General features: G+C 40.3%; 1 protein-coding gene across 4 annotated transcripts in view; it reads right to left on the bottom strand.

The window, feature by feature from the left end:
- The window catches only part of pcdh19 (protocadherin 19), a 60266-nt gene extending 47621 nt beyond the window's left edge, over nucleotides 1-12645 (bottom strand). Inside the window, exons 1-2 of one of the 4 annotated variants that reach the window (XM_059345545.1) lie at nucleotides 9445-12645; nucleotides 6598-6943 (exon numbers count right to left, since the gene is read on the bottom strand). In XM_059345545.1, coding sequence (XP_059201528.1) covers nucleotides 6598-6943; nucleotides 9445-11591 — 2493 coding nt within the window. In that variant the 5' untranslated portion in view covers nucleotides 11592-12645. The remainder of the gene's footprint in view (nucleotides 1-6597; nucleotides 6944-9444) is intronic. The other 3 variants (XM_059345547.1, XM_059345546.1, XM_059345548.1) reach the window with 3 other exon arrangements.
- Between the last annotated feature and the right edge of the window lie 13187 nt (nucleotides 12646-25832).

The following is a 25832-nucleotide window of genomic DNA, read 5'->3' as shown; positions in this document are numbered from 1 at the left end:
CAAATCCTTTGAAAGGAGGAGAGTTTTCAGAATGCAACATACACCTCCCACTCTTTTAACGCATTACTTTTTTCTTTTTTTTCTTTTTAAAACACCAGCTTTAAAGATCAAGCAGTTATGTATCATTTCCCCTATCTATCTGGATATCAATTATTGTTTCCTTTCCACCAAGATTAGTCTTTCAATCTCTTTGACAAACTGTTCAGAGCCGAGGAGGTGTTGCATCATCGGAGAGTCTGGCTGTTTTTTCTACCCATAAGTCTTTTCAAGTAGAAATTGGCTATATATTGTACATTGGCTGCTGGTCTTAGGTTGATTAAAGGGATCATTTAATCATTAAATTAACACATTTTAATGTTTAATGTTTGGCAAATTAAGTAAAGAGAGATTTGTTTCTAGAGTAGGGGTGTCACGATTCTCCAAATCCACAATTTGATTCGATTTTAAAATCACAATTCAATTGAATTTCTGAATTCAAGATTTTTTTTTTCAGCACTGGAGGATGAAGAGCAGGCAGATCCAACATGGGGCTTGCATGGCACAAATGCAGAATATGACTTTTTTCACAATTCACCTCATTTGAGAAAACATTTGTGTACATTAAATATTTTTATTTATTGTGAAAACCTTAACCTTCATTTGCTGCCAGTTACAATATTCTAACATAAATGAACCTGGGACTGACCCCTACATGAGGAGAATTTTCCAGTTCTGTTGTTTTTTTGGCATCTGTGACTCCAGATAGCGGCCATGTTTTATGGAAAACAGCAGCTGCAGGCTACATTGTGTCATTATTTTTTTTCTTTAGACGAGCATGTGTCAATCTTACTTTTTTAAATTTTAAATCAAAATCGCAACCTTTACACCTTTATTCGAGATACTGGCGTAGACGTAGGTGTAAAGGACCGGAGGGTTCATTTCTTTATGTAAGTCTAATATTTATCCTGTTTTAAATGCGTAGACCATAAGAGGTGAAATCTCTCGGTTTGTTTTGCTGAAAATGTCAGACTCATTCACTTCTATTCACTTCCAAATGGCATTGAAAACTGTGAATACAAAGCTGACAAACAGAAGCTGCAAAAATGAAATCAGGCAATGAACTTCTACATTTTGAAAGAAGCTCCAGCCAGTCTCCTGTTGCGGTAATGCGTGTATTCAGCAGCAACGTGAGAGCTGAGACGAGTTTTACTTTCACTTTGTGCTTCTCTGCTTTCTGTGTTGCCATCTTCCAATTACACTTTCAACCAATTGTTGATGTTCTCTGCTTTCTGTCAATCACAGCATGTTCAAGTCAACAAACAAAAGCTAAATTATTCTGGCAGATACAGACTGAGACTTTTAACAGACTGAATTTCTGCACCATCCTCTTTAAACGGCCTTTAAAATACATTTCTTACAGTTAATAAGCTGCTAAGATGAGGGTAAAATATTAATTATTTCATATACTGTAAAACTGTCAACACTGAGGAAAATCAGTTAGTAACTGCAGTAAATATGTAAGTTTTTCATTAGAGCCGTTCTATAAAATCTAATGTTACAAAGACAGAAACTATCAGGGAAATCTTATTAGCAACATTTATAGCTGTGCATGTCTTCAACACCAGGGAATGATGACAATATCAAAACAACATTAAAAGAGTACTTTAAATGCAGAATCACAACAGTGTTTGATTATCGAATATGTCGGATTATGCCGCTCATTTCTCCTGCTCTGAGATCTCTGAGTCGGTCATAATGATGTAAATGATAATGTCACAGCCCATATTTCAAATAAATGTGACACTCCATAAGAAATATTGTGTGTGAGTGTGTATTCGCGAGTACGTGTGTGGGGGGAGATTGGCAGTTTCAACAGATGTGTAGTATGCGCTGACAGCATGACATCTACTTTGCATGCTCAATATGACACGTTTGAATGCTCCCATGCATATTGTCCTGATGTGAAGTGATAGCGAGGGATGTGCAGCCTCGCTGGAACCACTCCCCGTTGTCTCTCATACATCAATATCAAAACATCTTCCTTACTAACAGGGAAAAACAGCACGACTGGTGCGCTCAGATACCATGTCAGGTTTCTTTTTTGCTATGTTCATTTTCTCATTTAGGTTCCTTTGATTGACTGTGAATAAACAAACACAGAATGTACATCCTTTTCTCTTTTGTCTGCATGTGAACCTGACACTGTGGCGTACACTACAGTACAGTAGTGCTGATGTAGCTGCAGTATCTTTAAGGAGACAGTGCAGAGAGCATGTGGAGCATGACCGCATTGATTATCAATTAAAAAATGCAATGTGTAATTTTCTGCTGTTAGGGTTTCTCAGTCAAAACAATAAGAAAAAGAGAGAGCAAAGCTGTCACTGCACACTGTAAAACCCAACTTATTGTTTCAACTTAAATATGTGAGTGTCAGTGCTGCGAAATAATTTTATGACAAGACAACAAGGGAAAAGAAGTTACCTCAAATGATTCTTGCTACTTGACTCAATATTTTAGGTTAAAATGACTTTTTGCACAAATCTTGTTGTATTGAAAAGGAAAATTTTGTTATAATAACAAACAAGCAACATTGGGTTTTACAGTGCAGTCAGTTTCTCCCTGCTGGGATTCTTTCAGTTTTCAGCAGTCAGGAAGTTTAAACTGGAAGACAAATTATCGGTCGAACTGCTACTAATGATTGTGCAGCTCGTTTCAGTGATAACTTTATGGTTAGGGTTGGGTGATATGGCCAAAATCTTCTAGAACAGTATATTTAATTTGAGATCAACAGTAAGTATTATTGTAGATTATTTGTTCTATATATTCAATAAAGAAATTATTATATATGGCCATACTGCACTTCAAATTTGATTATTTTCTTATTTGGAATTGTCAAAAACAACTGCCTCCCATTAGACCACACTTAAGTTAAAAGAAAAAGACTCAAAACAATAAAACTAAAATTGTCAAGTTTTAGGTTTTCACCTCCTGCTCTGTGTTTTTAAATCATGTTACTTGTAGACAGCTGGATCTGCGAGTTCAAGAAACTGTGTCGAAATAACAATCATTTGAGGAAAAATTAGATCATGCAAGAATAGCTACCACGGAAAAAAACATATTGCCAAATCTCTACCAGACGACACATTTCTACAGTTGCACGGTATTGATTGTCATATTGCCCAACCCTATTTAAGATCCAGACAAAGGTAATTCATTCATCCTTCATATAAAGTTATAAACAACAAAAAATCTACAAAGGTTATCTTAAGAATATGGCTTAAAACTGGATCAAATGTCTATTTATGACAACTTCTGGCATGTGCATGACTCCTGTGACAAGTGACAGACACAGAGCAGTCTATGACAAAAGTGACAGATTTCTCTAAGTTTGAAATTTGTTGGAAACATTTATGTATAATGTTAAATACACAACTCAAAATAAGTAACATAGTTATATTCATTCAGCATAAAACTTCTACATTTTATTCTTTTAACTAAACTGGTGAAGAACACTCTCCAAACATTTTACACCATGTGGTGCAAAGACGAATCTTCTTTTATTCTAATTCATTCATCACGCTTTTCTGAATCATTTACCACCTGTGCAAAAGAAAAATCTCCTGATCAATAAAGTAAGATATCTAATTTTCCTGCTATGCTCATTATCTGGAATCACAGGTGTGAGAAGCCTTAGTACACATTACAAATTAAAAAACATTCTAGCCAAAGGCCATTCCTTTACTGTATAATTGTCTCCCTCACCAAGTGATTCACCATAATTAAGCCATGGAAGACAGCTCTATTCTCCTGTGAGCGTTCATATTAGTGCTACCACAGGCAGGTCTAACAAACATCTCACAGCTGATGCTTTTCAAAACAATGGACAGCGTTGTTCAGGGAGGTATATGCTGGTACACATTCTCACAAGGGAGAATACAATATACACAATGCAATAGCAGGTATGAGGCCTTCGGGGAGACCTGTCACTGTTATCTTGGCCGAGTCTGCCTGTGTTTGTGTGTGTACGTGTGTGTGCCAGCGTGCTTTGTCTGAAGCAGGAAAAGCTCGACTCCAGCTGCTCTGACACAAGCAGGATGTTCACTGCCCCATATAAAACTAACAATGGAGGAGAACTCTACATCGATCTGAAATATAATTTACAAAGCGACACGTATCCTCTTTACCTCCGTTAGCTAACTTAACCCGACCTCGAGTCCACATTCTGATGGCTATGCTAATTTTAATCTACGTGTTTGGAAAATAAACAAACACAGAGTTATCATGGTGCCCTGGTGTAAAAACAAAAAGCTCTTCCGCCGAGGATAAATGAATCATGGATAATTATGAGGTTGCCCTCAGGATGAAAACAATTTTTTGGGGACAAAGCAGCCTTAGTAATCACAACAGTGCAGCCACTCGTGTGTCCTAGCCAGTCAATGGGATATGGGTTGAGGACTTGTGGAGTCAAGTGGTTTCAAGCCCAAGCTTGCTCATTGTAACAAAGCAATTATCAGTCATTTCACTGCTGTTTGTTTGTGCTATAAATGGCATTGTAATTACACTGAAACATTTTTTATTTAAGAGCAACATTTGTACGTACTGTAGAGCTTCTGTCTCTTGCAAATGTCACAATGGGGAGGAAAGAAAACAAAGACAACTGTTGTTGCGCTGGGGTTACTCTGTCGGAGGGTATAAGGCACGCTCCCGCCGCCTCCATCTCTCACTAACTTTCTTAATCACACACACACACATTCTCTTTTCTCAGGCCAGGGAAAATATGCAAAGGCCGGGTCAAAGAGATGTTTGTCAACATCATGTGCAAGGCGGAGAGCAATGGAAGCTGCATGCTAAACAGGCCCGGCTTCTATCAAGCCAATCAACTGCCTCTAAGCAAATGAGAGAACGTGGTCGGAGCTCAGACACCTGGCATGAGACTCACTCACCCCTCGCTCACTTCTTCTTCTGCTGCTTATCTCTCGATCTGCGCTCACACAGCTCTATCAAGACTTCTCCGAGCTTTGCATATGGAATCATCCGAATCAATCTTCAGCCCTATTTGTCTCCCTCTCCACTTTTTCATTAGCTGAAACAAATAAAGGCTCTCCTAATCCTGCGGCAAATGTGCTTTTATTGGATGGTTAAGCCACAGAGACAGGATGCTCGCTAGTTGATTTCTGTGTGCAGCCAGACTCACATTATCTTGTGAGCTGGGGAAAAGGCTGGTGGTGACCCGCATAGCACTACCTACCAGCCAATACAATCACAGCATACGGGTCACTGCGTGTACCTGCTGAATCCCCCACCTCTGCCTCCACTGACCAGATTACTCCACAGGACAACCCCCACAACATTTCTCATTCCTTCCACCTGTGTTACTCACACACACACACACTCAGTCAGAACCAGCTCAGACAGGCCCAGTAAATCAGCATGCCTGTAAGTAGGTCTCATTGACCCCTCAGGATCCACCGGTGCCTGGATCTCTCTGGATCATCCAGTCAATACATCAATATCCATCTTGTGTTTCTTGTTTTAAGGCCCGCACTCCCAACCCCCCCTAAACACCCCCCCTTCTTCGCACTGAATGTCAAACGGAGATTGGAGTCATCAATTACAAGCGTGTGTGTGTGTGTGTGGAACTGGAGCTTATTTGCTGTTGTCTATAGGAGAGAGCATGATACACATTCTTATACAAACACACACACCGACGTACATTTTTTCCTCTCTCACACACACACAAACATAAATGCCCCTTCCTCCCATGGGATCAAGGAGAAGTGGGTCGTGAAGAGAAAGGTTTCCCAAAGAATCCAATAGACCAGCTCGCACATAAGAAAATCTATAAACTAAAGATCAGCTGGTCTGCATACACTCTGTCAGGCTGAATAGTCTTCAGAGCGTCAATGCTGTGCTGGAGCCATGCATGGTATGTCAGGCTAATTCAATGGCTGGCTGTGCAGAGCGGGCATGCAGTAATACTGCAGCCAAATGGACAACAACACAGATAAAGCATTTAAGCAATGATTATTCTTTCTGCTAGCACCTGAAATGACGTGTGGTGGAGCTGATTAGCCGGGTCAATACATCTGGCAGGTGCTCAGGCTCATATTCTTTTTGCAGTAGCTCAGCACAGACAAATAAAAAAAAACAAAAAAAAACAAGTGGAGTAAGAGAGGCCAAATAATCCACTTTGTCAGGCCTCCAAATTCTGCTTGGCAAAGCGCTCCCAGTCACAGGTCAGCCTCAATGTCTCGGCCCTTTGAAATGCCTTGAAGGATTCCACTCAGATCGACTGACAGAATGTCACACGTGCCATTTTAAATAGCTCAGCTATCCATCAATAACAGGGAGACATTTCACTGACATTATAATCTGTGGCACGATGGAATGTGAAATATCACAAGACCTTGAGATGTGTTGAAAGGTGATGCATTGATTCTCTACAGCTCATTCTTAAGATTCAGCACGACCAAGGAGACCTATTAATAATAATTAATGGAAAAGGAAATCTAATAAACCTGACTGGGTATTTTTTTCAAACCAAACCTCCCCTTTTCCTGTACACCCAAAGCAGCCCAGCCGAGGATTTAGGACAGAGCACAGCGGATTGTATCTCACCTCTGGCAGTGGCATGCCGTTGATGATGAGGTCTGGCTGCTGGTGGCCCTGCCCAGTGAACGGGTGCTGATAGCCATGGTTGGGAGCTGCATTGCGTGAGTTCTGGTTCTCCACGTTGAGGAAGGTGCTCTCGGAGCGCCTGCAGCCCAGGGGCAGGCTCTGCTGGTGGTAGTCGAAGTAGTTGAGCGAGGAGGTGAGAGACGAGCAACTCACCACATTCATCTTGTCCGTCTCCTCGACGTCACGTGGCACCAGGCGGATGTCGTTCTTGCTCAGCTTCTTCTTCTTGCTGGACTTCTTCTGGTTGCCATATGAGTACTCCGCCACCCTGCGCAAGTAGAAGAAACTGAACAGACTCAATAAAGCAGTGTTCCGCCTTCCCCTCCCCTGTCCACATGGTCAAAAAGCGCCAGCCACATCAGCAAGGCCGCTGTTGGACCATGGGTGCCAGACAAGCGCTCATTGCCTGTGTCCAGAGGTGGAACAGCACACTTTAAGTGACCTCCCCACCTCCTGGCCTGCAATGGAGCTGTTTTCCCTTGTTTGTTTGCATTTGCATGCTCAACAATCGACATGTCACAAACAGGCAGACAATATGTAAACATGCCAAAACCACAGAGGCAAAGCAAAAGAACACACTGGTACTGAGCAGCACTACCGGTATATGCAATCATATTCAAAGCACACAACCCACACTAATTTTTTTCTTTCATTATCAAGCGAGCCCACTAGCAGCACGGAGTGCACGAGAACTGCAGATTCAAATTCATTTAGCTGCTCTCAGTGGCTGCTGCAAACTTGAACTGAGTATTTTGACTTTAATAAGAGCAAATGAGCAGCACAGCCATGTTTTATCAAAGGATCCTCAGACTGGGGGAAATATCCATTCTTCGCACAGCCTTGCAGTTTTCCACAGTAGAACAGATGCTACGTTCTCTATAGTGATGACTACAAACTTCACTAAACAGATTCCATATAATTTGTGATGTTTTTCACCATCTGCATTGCTTCAAACTGGAAGAGGCCATTTTTAACCTCACAGCGTGGAGCATATGGTTTATTTTCTGTTAAATCCCACAACAAAACTACAGTTACCCATGAAATTGCAATATCTGGAATGTCTCTGTTCCTGCTTCTCCAACGCCTCAGCCCCCACTGGCCTCTGTTCCTCACTTAAATGCATCTCTAATCCTCTGTCGCTTCTAAAATCACTCTGGCTAAGACGCACCACTGTAGTTTGTCTTTTTCATTTTTCCTTCAGATTGCATCTTCAAAACAGCTCCCTCCCCCATTCTAGCTCCCCCTTGATTCAGAGGAAAGAAAATAGGCAGCTGCAAGAGTAGAAAATACTCCATCTCTTTTTCATTTATCATTTTAACATGTTGTCTCTCTGCTCTGTGCCCAAATTGAAATCTGGGAGGGGAAATCTTCAGAGTCAGACAGAGTGACAGAGGACAAGCAATAAATTGGAGATAACTGCTCCTCATATTCGAGGTGGCGACTGAGAAGCAGAACACATCAGTGCTGATTAAAGCACCCAGCAGGGAGAGTGGCTCACACTAGGAGAGTAAAGTACCGAGAGCAGTTTTGAATTTGGAATTTGTAGTTGTCTGTTGTTTATTCTCTGAAAAAAAAAACATATAACTGGCATTAAAATATGATATTGCATAAAGTAGCTGCTGTGATCAAGCTGTCAAAAATATTGGGATCCCTCTGAAGCAAATCTGGTTTGAATAAAACATATTCAGAGTATTGTCTTGGTGATGAGAAGAAATGTGTTTCTTCTTTTGACAACATAAAGGTGAATGGAGTAGCTGTGTTTTTTCTACTACAACAATTTATTTTAATATTGAAGTGTATTAATAAAGTGTTAAATAAAACACCTAAATAGGTGACTAAATAGTACATAAGGATACTAATTAAATATTTAAAAAAAATATTCCTAATCTCAAATGAAAAAAAAGAAATAATCTGAGCACTACTGGGAGTGTTTTGGAAGATGTTTTCAAGACTACATGCTTGAAAAATGGCCTAAGTTAACTTCGAATTAACAAAATTATGTTTGGAGCAAAATATGATTATAGCTTCAGGTTAAATTCTCAAATCCAATCTATATGTAAATTTATAGTGGTAATGTGGCACAGGGAAATCAAAGCCAGAGCTGATGTTCAGATTGATGAACAAAACAGAATGTTCAATATGCAAGGTCCAGAAAATAATAATAATCTGCTCCTTCCAGGAAACTGGGTGAACACTTAATAATGATGTGACTCTAATGATTTTCTTTTTTTATATTCTGAAGGATATTTTTACATTTTTTGTTTTCATTTTTATGCTATTGCTGCAAGTGTTCCTTGGTGCAGAAGAAAGCAGAGGGAAATGTGAGTGATCCTGGAGGACTGTCCATAATCACACTGGATTAAAGCTGATAACAGCCAATCAGCCATGGTGGACGTTAAATAATAAATGTCTGGAACTGCTATTGAACCAGTGGGACGTTAATTGTCCGGCAGCACACCCGCAAATTGAACATGACAGTTGAACCGTCATATTTATGAGTCAATTGGTTACAATGGAAGGATTAAATCAATCAATCACGTTTCCTTAACACGGAACAGTGGGCCTCAGCAGAATGGCTCTGATTTAAAGCAGCCTGCCTCACTTTCAGCTGCTGGGGGGGGGGGGGGGGGGGGGGGGGGGAGAGAAATCTGCAGTCCTCACATTCAGGCCTCTACATGCTGCATGACAAAAGCAATGCACTCACAACTCGCAGTTTCAGGCACGATCGCGGGGACGCGCACGGGCACACACACACACACACACACACACACACGATTGAGTCAGTACCTGCAGTTGTACGTCCGGATCTCCTTGTTATCCCTCTTGCACTTGACCGCCACAAAAATCATGGTGACGAAGAGAATGGCTGCGATAGAGCCCAGAGCGATGATGAAGATGAGGGACAGGTTGACGGGTCCAATAGGCTCCTGTGCGTTCAGGTCTGGTGAGAGGTAGACCACGATGTAGGCCGAGGCGGACAGGGAGGGCTTGCCGTGGTCCCTCGCCACCACTGTGATCTCGTAGGTAGATTTGACGTTTTCTCCAAACATCCGGGTGGAGCGCACCTCACCGTTCACCTGGTCGATTTCAAAGAAAGCCCTGTCCCCCTCTGAGATGGTGTAGGTCAGCCGCCCGTTCTCCCCCTCATCGTAATCGTCTGCTTTAACCTGGGTCACCATGTAGCCCACCCCAGCATTTCGTGGGATGGACACCTCCGCTGTGCCATTCACTAGAGGAGGGTTTGTCATGACAGGTGTGTTGTCGTTGACATCCAGGACAACAATACGCACAGTGGCGTTGCTGGATAAAGAGGGGTTACCATTGTCTCGGGCCAAAACTTTGAAATCAAAAGTCCTTGTGTACTCATGGTCGAATGATCTCATGGAGTAAATGCGGCCTGATGGGTTTATGCTGACATATGTGTTTACATCCATGTGCTTAATCTCACCGGGGACTATGGAGTAGGAAACTGTGCCATTCATCCCCAGATCCGGGTCTTCTGCTGACACCGCCAGCAGACACGAACCGGGGAGGTTGTTTTCCATCACCATCTCTTGATAGTGCGGTTTGAGGAAGTGGGGCGGGTTGTCGTTCTCATCTGTGACTTTCACTACCAGAGACTTTGTGGCGCGTAAAGGAGGCATGCCACTGTCCTCCGCCTGGATAGTCAGGTTATATGTGTCCTTCTGCTCTCTGTCCAGCCTGCCATCAACAAGTATAGTGGAGAAGCTCTCATATTCTTGCAGTCTGAACGGAACATTGCCCTGCAGCCTGCATTGCACTTTGCCGTTTGCCCCAGAATCCTTATCTGACACCCTCACCAGCGCAATGACATATCCACGCTGCGCGTTCTCACTAACTTCCACCATCTCTGTGTTCAGAGAGAGTAAACTGATGACAGGTGGGTTATCGTTCGTGTCCATCACGTTCACTGTGACTTTGCAGTGGGCTGGGATCGAGTTGGGACCTAAATCTTTAGCCTGGACGTCAATCTCGTATATTTGCGTGGTTTCATAATCCAAAACCCCGTTGACGGTGATGATCCCGGTTCTGGAGTCAATTTTAAACGCGTCCCTCGTTTTCTCGGTGACGTAACTGTTGAACGAGTACACAACCTCTCCATTAGTGCCCTCGTCGGGATCCGTTGCGTTCAAGTCTATGACTAATGTATTGATGGGGGAATTCTCCATCACATTAACAGTATACACGGGCTCATCAAACACAGGGTTGTTGTCATTAGAATCAATTACCTTGATATTTAACTGGACCGCGCCTATCTTAGGAGGGTCTCCTCCATCTTCTGCGCTGATTTCATACGTATAGTGAGACTGGGTCTCCCTGTCTAACGATTTTTGCACAACAAGCTCAGCAATTTTGGACCCATCCCCTCTGGTCTTTATTTCTAGTCCGAAAAGCTCATTTGGGGTGATGGAATATGATTGCACTCCAAAGATCCCCGAGTCCGGATCGCTTGCCCCCTCTAGGGGAAACCTGGTACCAGGGGAGGCATTCTCAGAAATCTCAATGTCAATGTGGCTCGTTGGGAATCTGGGTGCGTTATCGTTCAAATCCTCTATTTCAACTTTGATGACACAGATCTCCATAGAGTTTGACATCACTTCTAGGGAAATAATGCACTTTGGGTTCTGTCGACAAACTACGTCCCGATCTATTTTCATTTGGGTTGTAAGGATTCCGGCTGGACTGAGTTCCACCCATCGTGGTTCTGAATTGGAAATAACCCTTAAATACGGGGGCTGCGGCGCAATCTGAAATCCTTGCTTTAGTGCGTCCTTTGTCACGTTTCCAATCACTGACCCGGGCTTCATCTCCTCGTTTATTCCATACTTCAGGTTGATCACAGCCTCAGTCCCGACCCAGAATAACAGGAACACAATAATTAATTGTATTAATTCCATTTCCTTGGTGTGCATTGTACCTGTTGAGTTTTTCTCTGCTTAATAAAGATCTTGATAATTACGCACAGGAATTGCGCGTCAGAGAAAACCGGAAAAATGTTCCAAATGATTCATCTCATTCAAATGTCCAGAAAAGTGTGTTGGGTGACGAATAGCTTTTGTGTATGCAAATTATATCATGGTGTGAAAGCTATATTTGTAACAAGTGCTTGAGCCTATTTCACTCTTCTCAGGCAGAGCACATCCTCCGGTCTACTGCAGCGGGCGAAACATTGGGGACGACAGATCTGTGAAAACATGCTGAATCTCCTCACAACAGTGATTTAGCCGTGTAAATCCGTGCAGGTCTTCTCAAGCGGCAAACTGCTCTTACACATGACTCATATGATGAACTGTCCATTTTCAAGTGGGCTGAAAGGAGAATTCCTGTGAGCAAGTCCACAAAAATGTTGAAATCTTCCTTGCAGATTAAGTGAATGGGCTTCAAAAAAGTCCGTGTTCAATTCTCCGCCTTGATGCCTGCAAATATTTAAGTCGCATTTTGGATAAACATCTTGCTCTGTGAGATCTATAACAAGCAGTATATGCTTTCAAACTGCACCTAAAAAGCTAAAAGGATCTGCAGTCACAAAATTATTCAACAGCTTAAGTCCGGATAGCTGTGCCTAAAGAACATGGGTGCGATTGCAGGAATGTCTCATCACATCACTGAAGTCCCGATTATCTTTATTTATTTATTTCCAGCAGATTTAATCTCTCATCCCGTCCGAAAGTCTTGAAGCTTTTACTTATTAATTAATTTCCTCACTTGGAAAAAAAGGCTGCACATATCCCGATAATAAGTCCATGCAACATAAAAAGAAAAAATCCGTTGAAAATGTAGCCAAAAGCCAGTGGGGAGGAAACGATGCTACTGTATGTACAAACGCATCTGATGTCGGGCTGCAGCAAAGTATAAGCACAGCAGCCTAAATCCAGCCTGGTTGAGGCAGAAAAAAAAGAATTCACCACTCGTTGCCAGTAGGCTGTCTAGTTGACTCCAACAAGCGCTCCTCTCGCTTCACTGGTGCACACTGGCGGACGCGCAGCTCCGAGCCGAGCGCTCAGTCTCAGGACCTGCAATCCCCTCAGCCAATCAGGGGTTACACAGGAGGGCTGGGAGCTGCTGGTGGGTGGGGCAAAGTACAGCAATGAAACACGGCCAACTACCTGTTCTCCTGCAGATGGACGACTCAACGGGCAATTACAGCGTACAAGTTGAAACACGGAGCTGTGTATTAGATGATCGTTAGAGCAGCGGTTTCCAAAAGTGGGGTCTGGGGACCCATTGGGGTCTTTGAGACGGTGCCATGGGTGCTACGGGAGGAAAAAAAAGAATAATTTCTCCCAGCGGAGGCGAAGAGGAGATGCTAAGGATAACTTTTCACACGTTTGTCTCTGACTGTAGCCAATTATTTGGAACAAGTCGTATTTTAGATCTTCTCAATGGGGACCCTGGAGGTGATTGTGGACTCATATGGATCTGTTTCACAATTTAGGCGTTAAAGTTTGTGCCACAGCAGATAGCAAGAAGCAAACAGATTCCTCTGCTTCCTTCTGCTGCATATTTTAACTTGCAACTGTACGCATTATGTTACATCACTTAAACACTAACCTGGCGCTCCTATGCGCTACGTGCACCACATTTAAACCTAAACAACATGATGAGGATTCCTAATGACGGATAGATATTATAGATTATGATGTTCATGTAGCAGCATGCTGGGAGGAAGACTAGCCATGGGCGAAACCAATACAAAAGTATACAAAAATTATATTGAAGAAATCCTGCTTATAAATGATCAAATCATACTGGGCCACACAGAGTTAAAAATTACATATTAGATTTTTTTTAATGCTATAAACCTTTAAATTAATAATAATAATAATAATAATAATAATAATAATAATATCAAAATATAACTGATAAAAAATGAATACAAAAATTATAATTAAGTTAATAATTGGTTGCAGGTTATTTAACGTCACAACCACTGATTTTATTTTTTTAAATATATATTTTTGGATGAACACAAGCCTATAATATAGTGTAATAATAATGAAAAAAAATGTTCCATCATATGAAAAATACTAAATTGCCTTCACTGTAATTAAATCGTTTGTGTTTGTCACATGTATAAAGGTTAATAATGAGCTGGGTGGACTGTGACCTCCAGCCTGCAGCTAATAATCATGACAAAAGAAATAAATCAATTATTAGCCGTTATTCAGTCGTCACTTATCTCCGTGTAACTCAGGTCGACACCATATTGAGGCTCTTTATGACGTGAACATTTCATGCTTGAATATGAAGTTCCCTCTTGTTGCTCTGCACATATTCTGTCTGCACCCCTCCCTGAAATCGCACTCTTTTCATTCAGATAGAAGCGGCACAGCCGGTGCCACACACACACACACACACACACACACACACACACACACACACACACACACACACACACACACACCGGCCCTCCTCCCATGCAGCCAGCCTGTCCTCCTGCCTGCCTGCTCACCAGCGCGCTCAGCCGCCATCACATCCTGTGGAGGGCAGGCCGGTTTCAAAGTCACAAGGGTGACACCTAGCGTCCGCTCGATTCTCTGATTCCAGCTTGTCCATTTATTCTTTTTCTTTTTACCCCCAGACTATTTTTTTTTCACCCCCTCGATGAAAAACATAAGCGTGCCACAAGAATAACAATGAAACACACTGACAAATCAATTTCCTCTTTATATTGGAAGAGAAGTCGGCAGTTTGACCACAATTAATATGCTGTCCAAGAGGTGAATTAGTTCTGAGCCATATCCAATCATTGTTAATCAATAAAGAGTGATTGAACTGCGCATGGGAAGGAGAATAAGGTCATTGTTGTGCAATATGGACATGTAATTCACCTTATTTATTTATGGTTTTATTTATTACAATACTTAAACTGTGTCAGCCAATTAAACACTTGAGGGTGAATAGTAGCAGCTTCACTGGGCCAGTTTTAGGCTACTAGAAGGATATAAAACTGTTTATATGATTCTAAATAAATGTATATGAAGATCTTTGTTGCTACATCTTCTCACCAGCATCTCTGAATAACACTGTAGTAAGATAAAACATTTAAAAAAAGAGGAGGCCACACTATCTTCTAAAGGAGTCACTGTTAAATGCCTCGGATTTGATATTCTTTTGAGTGAAAATATCTCCACTTCTCTTGCATAATGCAATCACATCTTGACAAACAAGCAAGTATCAACAAAGCAACTTGTTTGCTCTTCCGTAACACTTTTCAAGACATGTTGCAGTCGCATAAGGAGAGCGACAGAAGAATCTTTAAGCTCATAAATTCTTAATGTCAGCGAGTTAAACAACTGCAGGCAATTGCAGGGGACTTTCTTTTTCCTCGGGGCTTTCTGATGGCTGTATGTACAACTTAGTGCATAGTACTTTTTGTATTTCTATCAGTCTGAGGCAGTGTTACCGACGCTTGCGTTGCCGGCTTGATTTGCAAAGTTCTCCTTGGCAACAGTGTCAATTAAAGGAAAAAAATGTGACTTTTATTGTAGCATGAGAATGATCAAGAGACTGCTTGTATGAGAAATGGTGAATAAAGCATGCTTTTATTATTGTACCTTGTGTTTTTCATGTATTTATGTGATTAATGTTGTTTTCTAAGAGAGTGAACTGGTTCATGTCAAAAGGGTTGGGCTGCTGTTAACCCTATAATGGAAGGGTTAAACATCCTTGGGCCCTATTTGCAGTTCTACAGAGCCTGATTAGGGCTAAGAGGGTTAAACATGTAGATTTTTTTTACCCCTGTAGTTATTAGGAGTGCAGTGTGGGGAGAAAAGTAACAGCACTGCCCGGAGCTGCAGGGTTGATCATAAACTATGGCGCAGTGATTTAGCCACAATGTATTTCTTTCTCTCAGAGAGTGGTGGCATATTTCATTTATGAGCTACAATCTAAATATCCTTCCTGCTGTTGGCATTCTTTTGTGTCCTTTATTGATTTTACAGCTGCGTTAAAATCCTTAAATTCCCTCTTATGAGTGGTGGTGCACTGAATGTTTAGCATCACTGTTTATTTACATTGCCGTTATTTTTGGTCGGTGAAAGAAAAGTGACGGTTTACTTGTGTATTGGTATCAGTTCTTCAAGCCGAGGAGTGTCTGACTGACCACACATTATGTTTTTCCACCATGATACAGTACATTCACTGATACAGCTACCAGGGGTGTAAATATAGACAGGCAGGCAGTACAGATGCAATGGGGCTGGTGTAGTAGGGGGCCGCAGAGAGGGCAAACAACGCATTGGTTTAATATAGGGCCTTTGTGAGTGATTGAGATTTCCAGCTTGGAAATACACCTGTGTACAAGGAAGAACTTACATTTTGCTTAAAAAAAGGTCCCTGCGGTCAGAACAAAAAACATGGCGGACAGTTCTCTCATTTTTAAGTGAAAAAATCAATATTTTGACTTAGTTTCTGCATAAAAATGGATTTTGATCACATTTCTAGCGAGAAATATATGTTTTATTTTCTAAATATTCACTCAGTGAATGTACATAATCACTTTGTACGTTGATATGAGCGTTGGATATGACTGTCATTAACGCATTGGTTTAATATAGGGCCTTTGTGAGTGATTCAGATTTCCAGCTCGGAAATACACCTGTGTACAAGGAAGAACTTACATTTTGCTTTAAAAAAAAGTGAGTCAATGGCCAACACGGTTTTCATTCTTTGATTTTTTTAAATATATTTTTTTTATAAAATAATCAGTAGCAATCTACATGGTCTCCCATAAAGTTGGAATAATTTTGTTTTCAGACACAATCTGAATGTTTCCAAGGTAATTGCAGTTTCAGTTTCATTAAGCGATTGATTTATAAGTTAATAATAAAGATAGACACTTTATTTGTCAAGAATAAATCACATTGTCACAATCATTCCAATGGAAAGAGGTAAAAAAAAATATTTTAACTTTATGGGTGACCGTATATAACAAAGTCACATATGTTAAAATAATACATTGAATTACATTATTGGGTAACGCTTTATATTAAGGACCTTGTAAAAACCATTAATTAACAAGTAATAAGGCCCTTGTATGTCCTTACAAGATGCTTATTAACATTATTGTGTGTTTATAAGCTTATATAAGTGTTAATAATGGCATTACAAACACCCATGACCCACCCATTATGTCTTTGCCATGCCTTTATTAATCTTATTTTGTTTGCTTATTGATATTAAAATATACTTTATTGCTCATCTATTATAAGTTAACTATAAGTTAACTATGCTTTTTGCAACTCCCGGATCTAAAGCGAACAATGCCTTATTACTTGTTAATTAATGGTTATTAAGGACCTTATTATAAAGCGTTACCCTTTATTCTACATAAACTGTAAAAACTACAAAATCATATACAATTGAATTAATCATTTGTTATGTTCTTTGATAATATTTTGTCACAGATTCATTTTATTGCTTGGTAATATGTCTGTTGATGTTGTCTAATGTTTAACGAAGAACTACGATAATTATTTATTTGAGCTGTTTAGCTTACTGGAACACCACTGTAACATATGCATTTTACACAATATTAGATAATCTTTTATAATCTGTAAGTATTTTTTGTGTTTACATATTTGTCTCCACAACCAAAAAAAGCAGGGTCGCTCTAATAGCGGAAACAGAATGCAATGATTTGCAAATCCTTTGCGACCTACATTCAATTAATAGAGCACAAAGACAAGATATCTGATGTGCAAACCTGAAAACTGTACGGTCTTGTTGGCAACATATTGTTTTAAGTTGATTAGCGTTATTACCTGAGCAGACATTCCCCTTGGAGACAATAAACTATCTTATCTTACCTAACCTTTGAGGAGTTGTTATTGCAATTTCGAAACCTGGTCTCACAGGAATCCGTGAAATAGCCACGGATTTGCTTAACTCAAAATCCGTGGAATAGCCACGGAATCACTCAAATTTCCGTGAAACTGACACGGATTTCGCTACAATGAAAGTTAATGCAATGACAGTCATATCCTGTGGCTATTCCATGGATATTTGTTCCTATTGGTTTGTTCCAAGTCACGTGACTTTCAAGGTCCCGGTGGTCAGAACAAAAAACATGGCGGACAGTTCTCTAATTTTTTGTGAAAAAAAAAATCAATATTTTGACTTTGTTTCTGCATAAAAATGGATTTTGATCACATTTCTAGCGAGAAATATATGTTTTTATTTTCTAAATATTCACTCAGTGAATGTACATAATCACTTTGTATGTTGGAATAGCCATCCATTGTAGCGAAATCCGTGTCAGTTTCACGGAAATTTGAGTGATTCCGTGGCTATTCCACGGATTTTGAGTTAAGCAAACCGGTAGCTATTTCACGGATTCCTGTGAGACCATGTTGTGTAATTCATGCCTGATCATATCGGTGTTGATAGAAAAAAAGGTAAAAAAACAAAACAAATGTATGGTAAATTATTAGTTGTCCAAACTCAACATATATTTTAGAGAGAAATGTATCCTTACCACCATAACAAGATGTCTTCCTTTACTGTGAATGTATGAATGTCTCAATGTATTTCCTAACATACATGTAGCCCTGTACTGTGTGTGCTTTAAGGCTGTGTAGCGGCTCCTTCTTAAACTTGAAGACAGCAGCAGGCAGAGCTCGGCTATTTAAGTCCATGGGAATTTCACAACCTCGCACTGGTTTTTTCAGCGTGTTTTTGAAGCATTTGTGGTGGAAAGCTTGAACCAGTGCAGTTGAAAGTACACAGAGAATGACTGATTTTATTTCATATCATTTTTTTCTTTGCTGCCAAGGAATGGCACACGTCTGTAGTCTGTCCCTGCTGCTTGCTTGGAAAGGAATATCTAAGCTCCTCTGACAGATGCTGGCATTATCACCCCTATGTCCTGCCCGGCACTGGAACTCGGCCCGTGCACAAACACGGACTTACAGGAGCTAGCACAAGACAGCAGAGACAGACAGCGGCACATTGATTCCGAATGAGCAAGATGGCCACGCTTATTTTGGCTGGAGCTGAAGATGACGTTATTATTATGGTCCTCATCCATACAGCTTCTCAAAAAATTGATTTCTCCTGAGCACCCCTTGCCAGAGGCATAAAAAGGAAGGGGAACTGACAGGCTTAATCTATGGGCCTCTCGTCAATGACGATACGCCCTCCACTCCATTCCACACTGTGCCTGTCCATGATACATCAATTAGTATCAACTCGCACCATCCATCTAAGAGTTCACAGAGTCCCCTGGCCTCACCAACACGACTGCAAGTGCAACTCAACAGCAAAAATTGGCTTTTTTCAACTATTTTTCAACAAACTACTTTTTTTTTCTTGTTGTGCTTTTTGGTCGTTGTTGTGCTACTTTTAATTTAATCCTGTTTTTAATCCTAATTTCCCCAAAGCACTGGCCTGGGACCCCCATCGTGGTTGAGTTGAGGAGGAGAGAGTACAGCTCGGCTTTGTGTTGTTCAATCAGTGTTAATACCACTCAATAACATTTCCTTTCCTCCCCGTCTCTTCTCCGTGAATCAGTCAGTGGAAATAAAAAGAGGAAGTATTTGTGTTTGTGCCTATTAGGGGCTTTCTCCTCTTTTATCCATCAGAGAGTTACCACAGAATAAAACTTTTCTCATGACTGCTGCTGATGCACTTGTTGGGCACAAATGTGTCTTCTTTTACCAGCATGAGAGCCACGCTTGATTTTCACAGATTTGATTTGATGTGTTCCAGTAGAAATGTCAAAGGTTTCCTGAATAGCCTCCCTCTGCTCTTGCCTTGCTTTGCAGGAAATGGGTGGGTATGGTGCAGTATTAAAATGGATGTGGACCTTGATGCATACAGATGCAAATGAATGAAAGGATTGTTGAATGTGGCTGTTTGAAGTCGCATGGTTGGTGGGGCTCCTGATCATCAAGAGCTGCATTGATTTAATATGCAGTTTGTTGTTAAAACAATTAATAATTAGTAACCCAATGACCCATTTGCTTTTGAAATGAAACATGTTTAAGAGAAGCTTGTTGTATTTGTGCATAATTGGTTTAGCTATTTATGCTGTTAGATGGCAATTAACAGACTTTGTGTACAATCCTCTCATGTTTAGAGCCAAATATGCTCTCACTGTTTCTCTTTGAATATCTGTATGATAAATAGCAATTAGAATTGTAAAAGGCTATTTGTTAAAGTACTCTCTTTAGAGTGGAATTACTGTTTTAGAGCATTAGCACTTCACTTTATTGAACATTTTTCAAAATTCTGCTGGTTTCATTTTCTCAATTTTTAAATTATCATGCGATAGAATCTCTTCTTAAAAGTCATTTGTGAGAAAAAATATATAAATATATACATTTTAAGTTAGTTAGTTAGTTAGTTAGTTAGTTAGTTATTTAGTTAGTTGATTTGTTTGTCAGCAGGATTACCAACTACCGGCCTGATTTTCATGATCAAGTTGGTGGAAGAATGTGTCACAGGCCAAGAAAGAACCAATAAAATTTAGGAGTGGATCTGATACACAAACTATTTATCACTTGTGTTAACTTGGCGAGATTTGCCAGAGATCTTAAAATCCAGAAGGTGGTAGTAAAGTCCAATAGTGACAAAACAGCTACATTTAGAAATGCAATGCTTCAATCAATTCAATCAAAATCCATATTCATAGTCACCAGAAATCTATTTCAAATCAATTTGGCACATGTACTTCCTCTTTGACCAAAAAAGACACAAAATGACCAAAAAAAGGAAACAAAATGACCAAAAAAGACACAAATTGACCACAAAATGATAAAAAAAATACACAAAATGACCCAAAAAGAAACAAAATGACCAAAAAAGACACAAAATGACCAAAAAAGGAAACAAAATGACCAAAAAAGACACAAAATGACCAAAAAAAGGAAACAAAATGACCAAAAAAGACACAAAATGACCAATAAAAGACACAAATTGACCACAAAATGATCAAAAAAAAGGCACAAACTGACCAAAAAAAGACACAAAATGACAAAAAAAACCCCACAAAATGACCAAAAAAAGACATTAAATTACCAAAAAGACTAAAACACATTAACACATGAACACTTTAACACAGTGGAGACAGAGCTGACTTCCAAAATGATTTGGCGACCCCCAGAAATCATCTCGCGACCCCAATTGGGGTCCCGACCCCAAGGTTGAGAATAGCTGCATTATACTATAGTATATTTCCAATGTGTAAGTACTAGGAAAAATGCAAAGCTGCGATGATGAGGCTTCAGCTAGGCATAACAATGTTTTGAATCATTCCAATAGTTGGCATATATATTCTAATGGCATATACAGTGGTTGTGTTTGCAGATTTGCATATCATAGGAGACTGGACTATTGGCCTTGGCGGAGGTCCGTGCTCTCCAAGTGCCCTTCTAGTTTCTCATTTCATGTCTTATTTTTCCTCTAAAATAAATGTAGATATGCATCCCTGTGCACAACAGTTCATTGAGGAATAAACTGAATATAATATGGTCAATCATTATCATGATTGATGAGACAATCGTGCATTCAGAAAAACTCCATAGTATAGGGCACACCAAGAAAATTTTGGCTCACTCATTGATTTTCTCTTCTCTGCCTGCAGGGGCTCCATTTTAAAGAGAGCTTTACAGATTGTTTGGAGCCTCACATCATTCTTGATATTTGCCATTTACAGTTGTATTTCTCACAAATCACCAAAGAGCTGCTTTTAACACATTTCATTTCCCCCTGAACAGGATTGACCTCCAAACACCATTCTTTTAAATATACCTGAATTGGGAAATCGAACATTTTACAGTAGCTATGCATGCTTTAGGCAACCCATGCTGGTAAAAAATGTTCTTTGAGTTGAGGCGTTTTGGACCCAGTCTGCTATATTGATTACAGATTTTGAAGGTGCATGTTTTATAATGCTTGACTGTTTAAATCACCACATTTCACATTTCCTCTCTGTTTCCATAGCATGAAGCACAATAGGCGTAATCATGGACACAATGATAGGCCGGAGATTTCATTTTGATCTAATTATCCTGCTGTGCAAAATCAGTTGCCTTTGTTTAGAGGCCTGGTTCTGGTAAAGAAGCAGAAAATAGAAAATAACAAAAAAGCCACATACCCCAGGCTCTGAATAGACAATAGACAGGATCTGTGAACACAGAAGTTTCTGTTCACCTGGCGTACGGTCAATTAGCTTTGTGTTGCTGTGTTTATTCAATGTCAGCTCTGATTAATAGGCACAACATGGTGCATAGAACACCTGAAAATGTAGTATGGTGCCTGGGTGGGACATTGTTGCCATCTGATACCATCTCCACAACACGGTGCTTATCTCGCCGCCCCCCCTTGGGGGTGTTTACAGCTGTTTTCTCGTCAAGACAAATTAGTGCGGCTGTGTACCTCTTTCACCCCCTCAGAGAGGAGCAGTGAACGGAGACATCGTGGTCACTGCCTCTCGCCCAGCTCTTGGATTGGTGCATGCTTGGCCATGGTTAGCAGCATTTTAAAGTTGTTAACATATGTCAGTTTTAAGTAAATGTGATTTTTTTTTTGTATTCATAACCTAGGGATCCAAGAAGAGGATAACATATTGTTGGGGTTTTTATTCCCTCTCTTATCTGTCTGTCTAATCTAATATGCGATTTTTTTTTTTTGAGCGGCTGTGGCTGATTTAGCCGTGGTAATACTCTAAATCCTGACTAGCCTGACCAGGCTGCGTGCTGTAAAATGAGAGAACGAGGTTATATTCACAGAGGATAACCTCCCTCCACATAACACACACACACACACACACACACACACACACACACACACACACACACGCACACATTCTTCCTGCCACTGCTGCTTTCTATCTCTAACACAGCTAGAGAAACACTTTTGAACAATTCTACTTAAGACAGAAACCTTGGTTATACAACTAAAACGATTATAGTCTTACACTGACAAACATCCTGCTGGTAAAAAATGTGATTTTGGTTAAAAAGATGACATTTCCTTTTTCAGTGACCATGACATCGTTGTTAGCAAACCCCAGGCGGGTAAGCACAGCCACTCCTGCAGGCACCCATATGTTGCCTGCATGATGGATGCAGGAGCATGGGGGGGGTCATGTTTATTGCTTTTCATAATATGCCACCAGTGTTCTCATGGTAATGAGGACTTTGCCCTATGATTGTGCCAGTTTAAAATGGTACACTTCATCACCTTAATACTAGGCTCGAGCAACATTTGATGGCACAGGCTCCATAAGGCTCACCACAAATTAGTAGGTTCTAGTTATTTCCGCATTAGCTTGTCAACACCTCATCTTAATTTCACCGCTGAACCACATCTGAACCGTATAAATGGAGACCTCGATCACTTTGGCTGCTTGTGTCGAGAGGAGATAGGAGGTGAGAGTGTGTGTGGGTGGGAGCACACAGGCGTATTTGTGTCTTCGCCACTATGTATGGATGCAAGTGTGTGTGCGTGTCAGCATGTGTCGAAAAGGCATTCTCCTCTTCAGATGAGAGATGTGAATTCAAAATAACAAACGCAGAGATAGAAATAGAGGGAGAGGGACGGCAAGAGTGAGCGAGAGAGAGAGAGAAAAAATAATCTCATACTATGTTATCCCTGCAAAACCTGACAAACCACCCCTGAGACTGATCTGGCTTAGCATTCAGTGTGGTTAGGGGCTTGTTTGTGCTCCTATGATTGGAGCAGGCTGGCTAAGTTGGCCTCATAACAGTCCAGTCACAGTGGAGCCCAAGTGGAGTCACGCTGCCTAGGGATGGCAGGCCTGTCTCTATCTGGCCACAGATATCAATAAAGGCAGCAGTGCAGTCTTCTGGGAGGCTGGACAGTCCAAATTTTCTCCCCTGAAGGAGAGTTATTAATTGTCCCGATGTTGTATGTGGTCTGCCTGCACAACATGTTTTTTTGTGGAACATTCTGAATTCCAGGCATGTATCCCAGAATGCAATTAGTCCTCTGCCATTAGATCAAGCGACACATGTCTTCTTGCCTCGTGCCTGGTCTGGAATTACGGTGAGGGGAGGGAGAAAAGAAAGAAATTAGTATGGAAATTAGCTGTCTTCAAAGCCTTTGGCGTTAAAGGTGGTGTAAGGTGCTACAGGAAGGTGGCAGTTCCCTTTGCAGATATCCGAATAAGAGAAAACGCAGGGATACAGGAGGATTGATTTCCTTGGGAGACTCATATCCCTCTGTGCAATGTGGGATTAAGGAAATGGCACATGAAAGGCATATCATGCTGTTTAGTATACACTAATTGCGCATGCGGTACGGAGTAGTCTGGGATAAGCAGATTGTATTTTAACATCACACACTGATTTTTGATCCATGGAGAGTTGGAGGTCCTTAACATTTTAAAATAAACACATTAGAGTTTGTAATCTTTACTCGAGCCCAATGGAAACAAGCCCAGGCCTGAGAGATGAGTCTGCTTTGCCTTCTGATGCTTTTCTTCACTTCCTCTGGGCATTAGACATGGTGACAAACTGACACATGTTGAAGCTCCTCTGCAGTAAACATAAAAGTCCTTAAAGATGCAGGAGCTTTAATCTAATCTAATGCAGTTTAACCTTAAATCCAATGCAGCAATATACTGTGGGTTGACTTTGGTTACTGAAAATCAAATAAATCAGCACTTAAGAAAGTGTTCAGGGCAGATGGAGACAGTGGCAGCATGCACACAGGAACAACAGGGCTCTAAATAAGCCAGGCTAAATTGACTTAATAAAATAGTAGGCCATATTTAAAGACTAGGTCTGCATAAAATGATGGGGCACATTGACTTTTAATGGGGATGCAAAAAGGAAATGTATTTTCTTGGACGGGTTCGTTGAATGTCTCACAAATAGAGTTGCACAATTGTTTTAAACACATGGTTAATGTTGTGAAACAGAACTGCTTGGCTAGGTGTAGGCACCAAAGGAGCTTAGTCAATGTTAGGAATACAGATCAGGGTTTGGGTTAAAATAATAACTTTGTGGCGTTGAAGGTGATGTATACACATACTGATAAATTAATTAACAACTAACAGCTGATTTACTTTCAATGGGGACATGAAAACCGGTTTCTGGGTGAAAGCCCTGTTTTTGCTTAGGGACTTTCTCAGTTCTTATTTACGTTGCCTCGAGTGATAATTAAAGTGGCACTAGAGGTTGATAATAATCTGTGACTCCTGGCTCACAATTACATATTAGCTATGAATTACAGTGCATTACTTGTAATAGGTGAAACTATGAACAAAACTATGTCTAAGAAAAGCCTAAAAGGTGGGGATATTACACCAAATTGCACCTCCTACAGGTCAGAAATAAAATAAACATTTTAATTGTCAATTTAACCCATAAGAACCCAGACCCAGTAATCCTGAAAGGAAAATTATGGTGGATATACCACAGACCAAGTGGACCACATGGAACACATTTATGATGTTTTTTAAAAAAAATACTATCCCTAAATGTCAAAGATCTGTGATGTGACATATATGTGTTATTTTAAAATCAATACACTCGACGCCTTTTCTGCTTACAAAAACACACATTTGCCTTTTTCTCTGCATCTTGACAACACATATCAAATTTGTGACATTAATAATGCAACAAATTCCTTTCCAGATTTGTTTAAACAGTGAAAATAATTGAGTGGCCTATTACCATATTTGTCATTGTGACAAATACGTGACATCAGGTTTTCCATGATGTCACAGCGATATTTTTGTATCTTGTTTTATATTCATTTGTTCAGGAAATATGGTCAAAACAGGTTAAATGCAATAAAAGACACCCTATTAACAGAATAGAATTGTTAAATGGTTTTTTAACTTAGCCAAGTAACCAAAAAAAGCTTTTTAAAATTAGGTACTTTTTTAGATTTATGTTTTCAGTCACACCTACATTTTGTTTTTCACATTTTAAGTCACTTCTTGTCACAGTCACATGACCACCACACCAGGGTGTTGAGTATGTGTTGCATAGGGATTTAATGAGTTAAGGTGAAGCATAAAACTGAATATGGGAGATTATAGAAGATTTAAAATGTTTGTTACACCCGTGTCACCGTGGGTTCTTATGGGTTAAAAACAAAAATCAGATGCCCTTTTTACTTATCATCATAAACAATTAAACAAATGCATTAAGACCTTTATATCCATTTGAATTGCA

This window comes from Centropristis striata, chromosome 12 (genome assembly GCF_030273125.1).
Source record: "Centropristis striata isolate RG_2023a ecotype Rhode Island chromosome 12, C.striata_1.0, whole genome shotgun sequence".
Taxonomy (NCBI): Eukaryota; Metazoa; Chordata; class Actinopteri; order Perciformes; family Serranidae; genus Centropristis; species Centropristis striata.
Note: the sequence above shows the minus strand (reverse complement) of the source record. Positions and strands in the feature narration are given on the sequence as shown.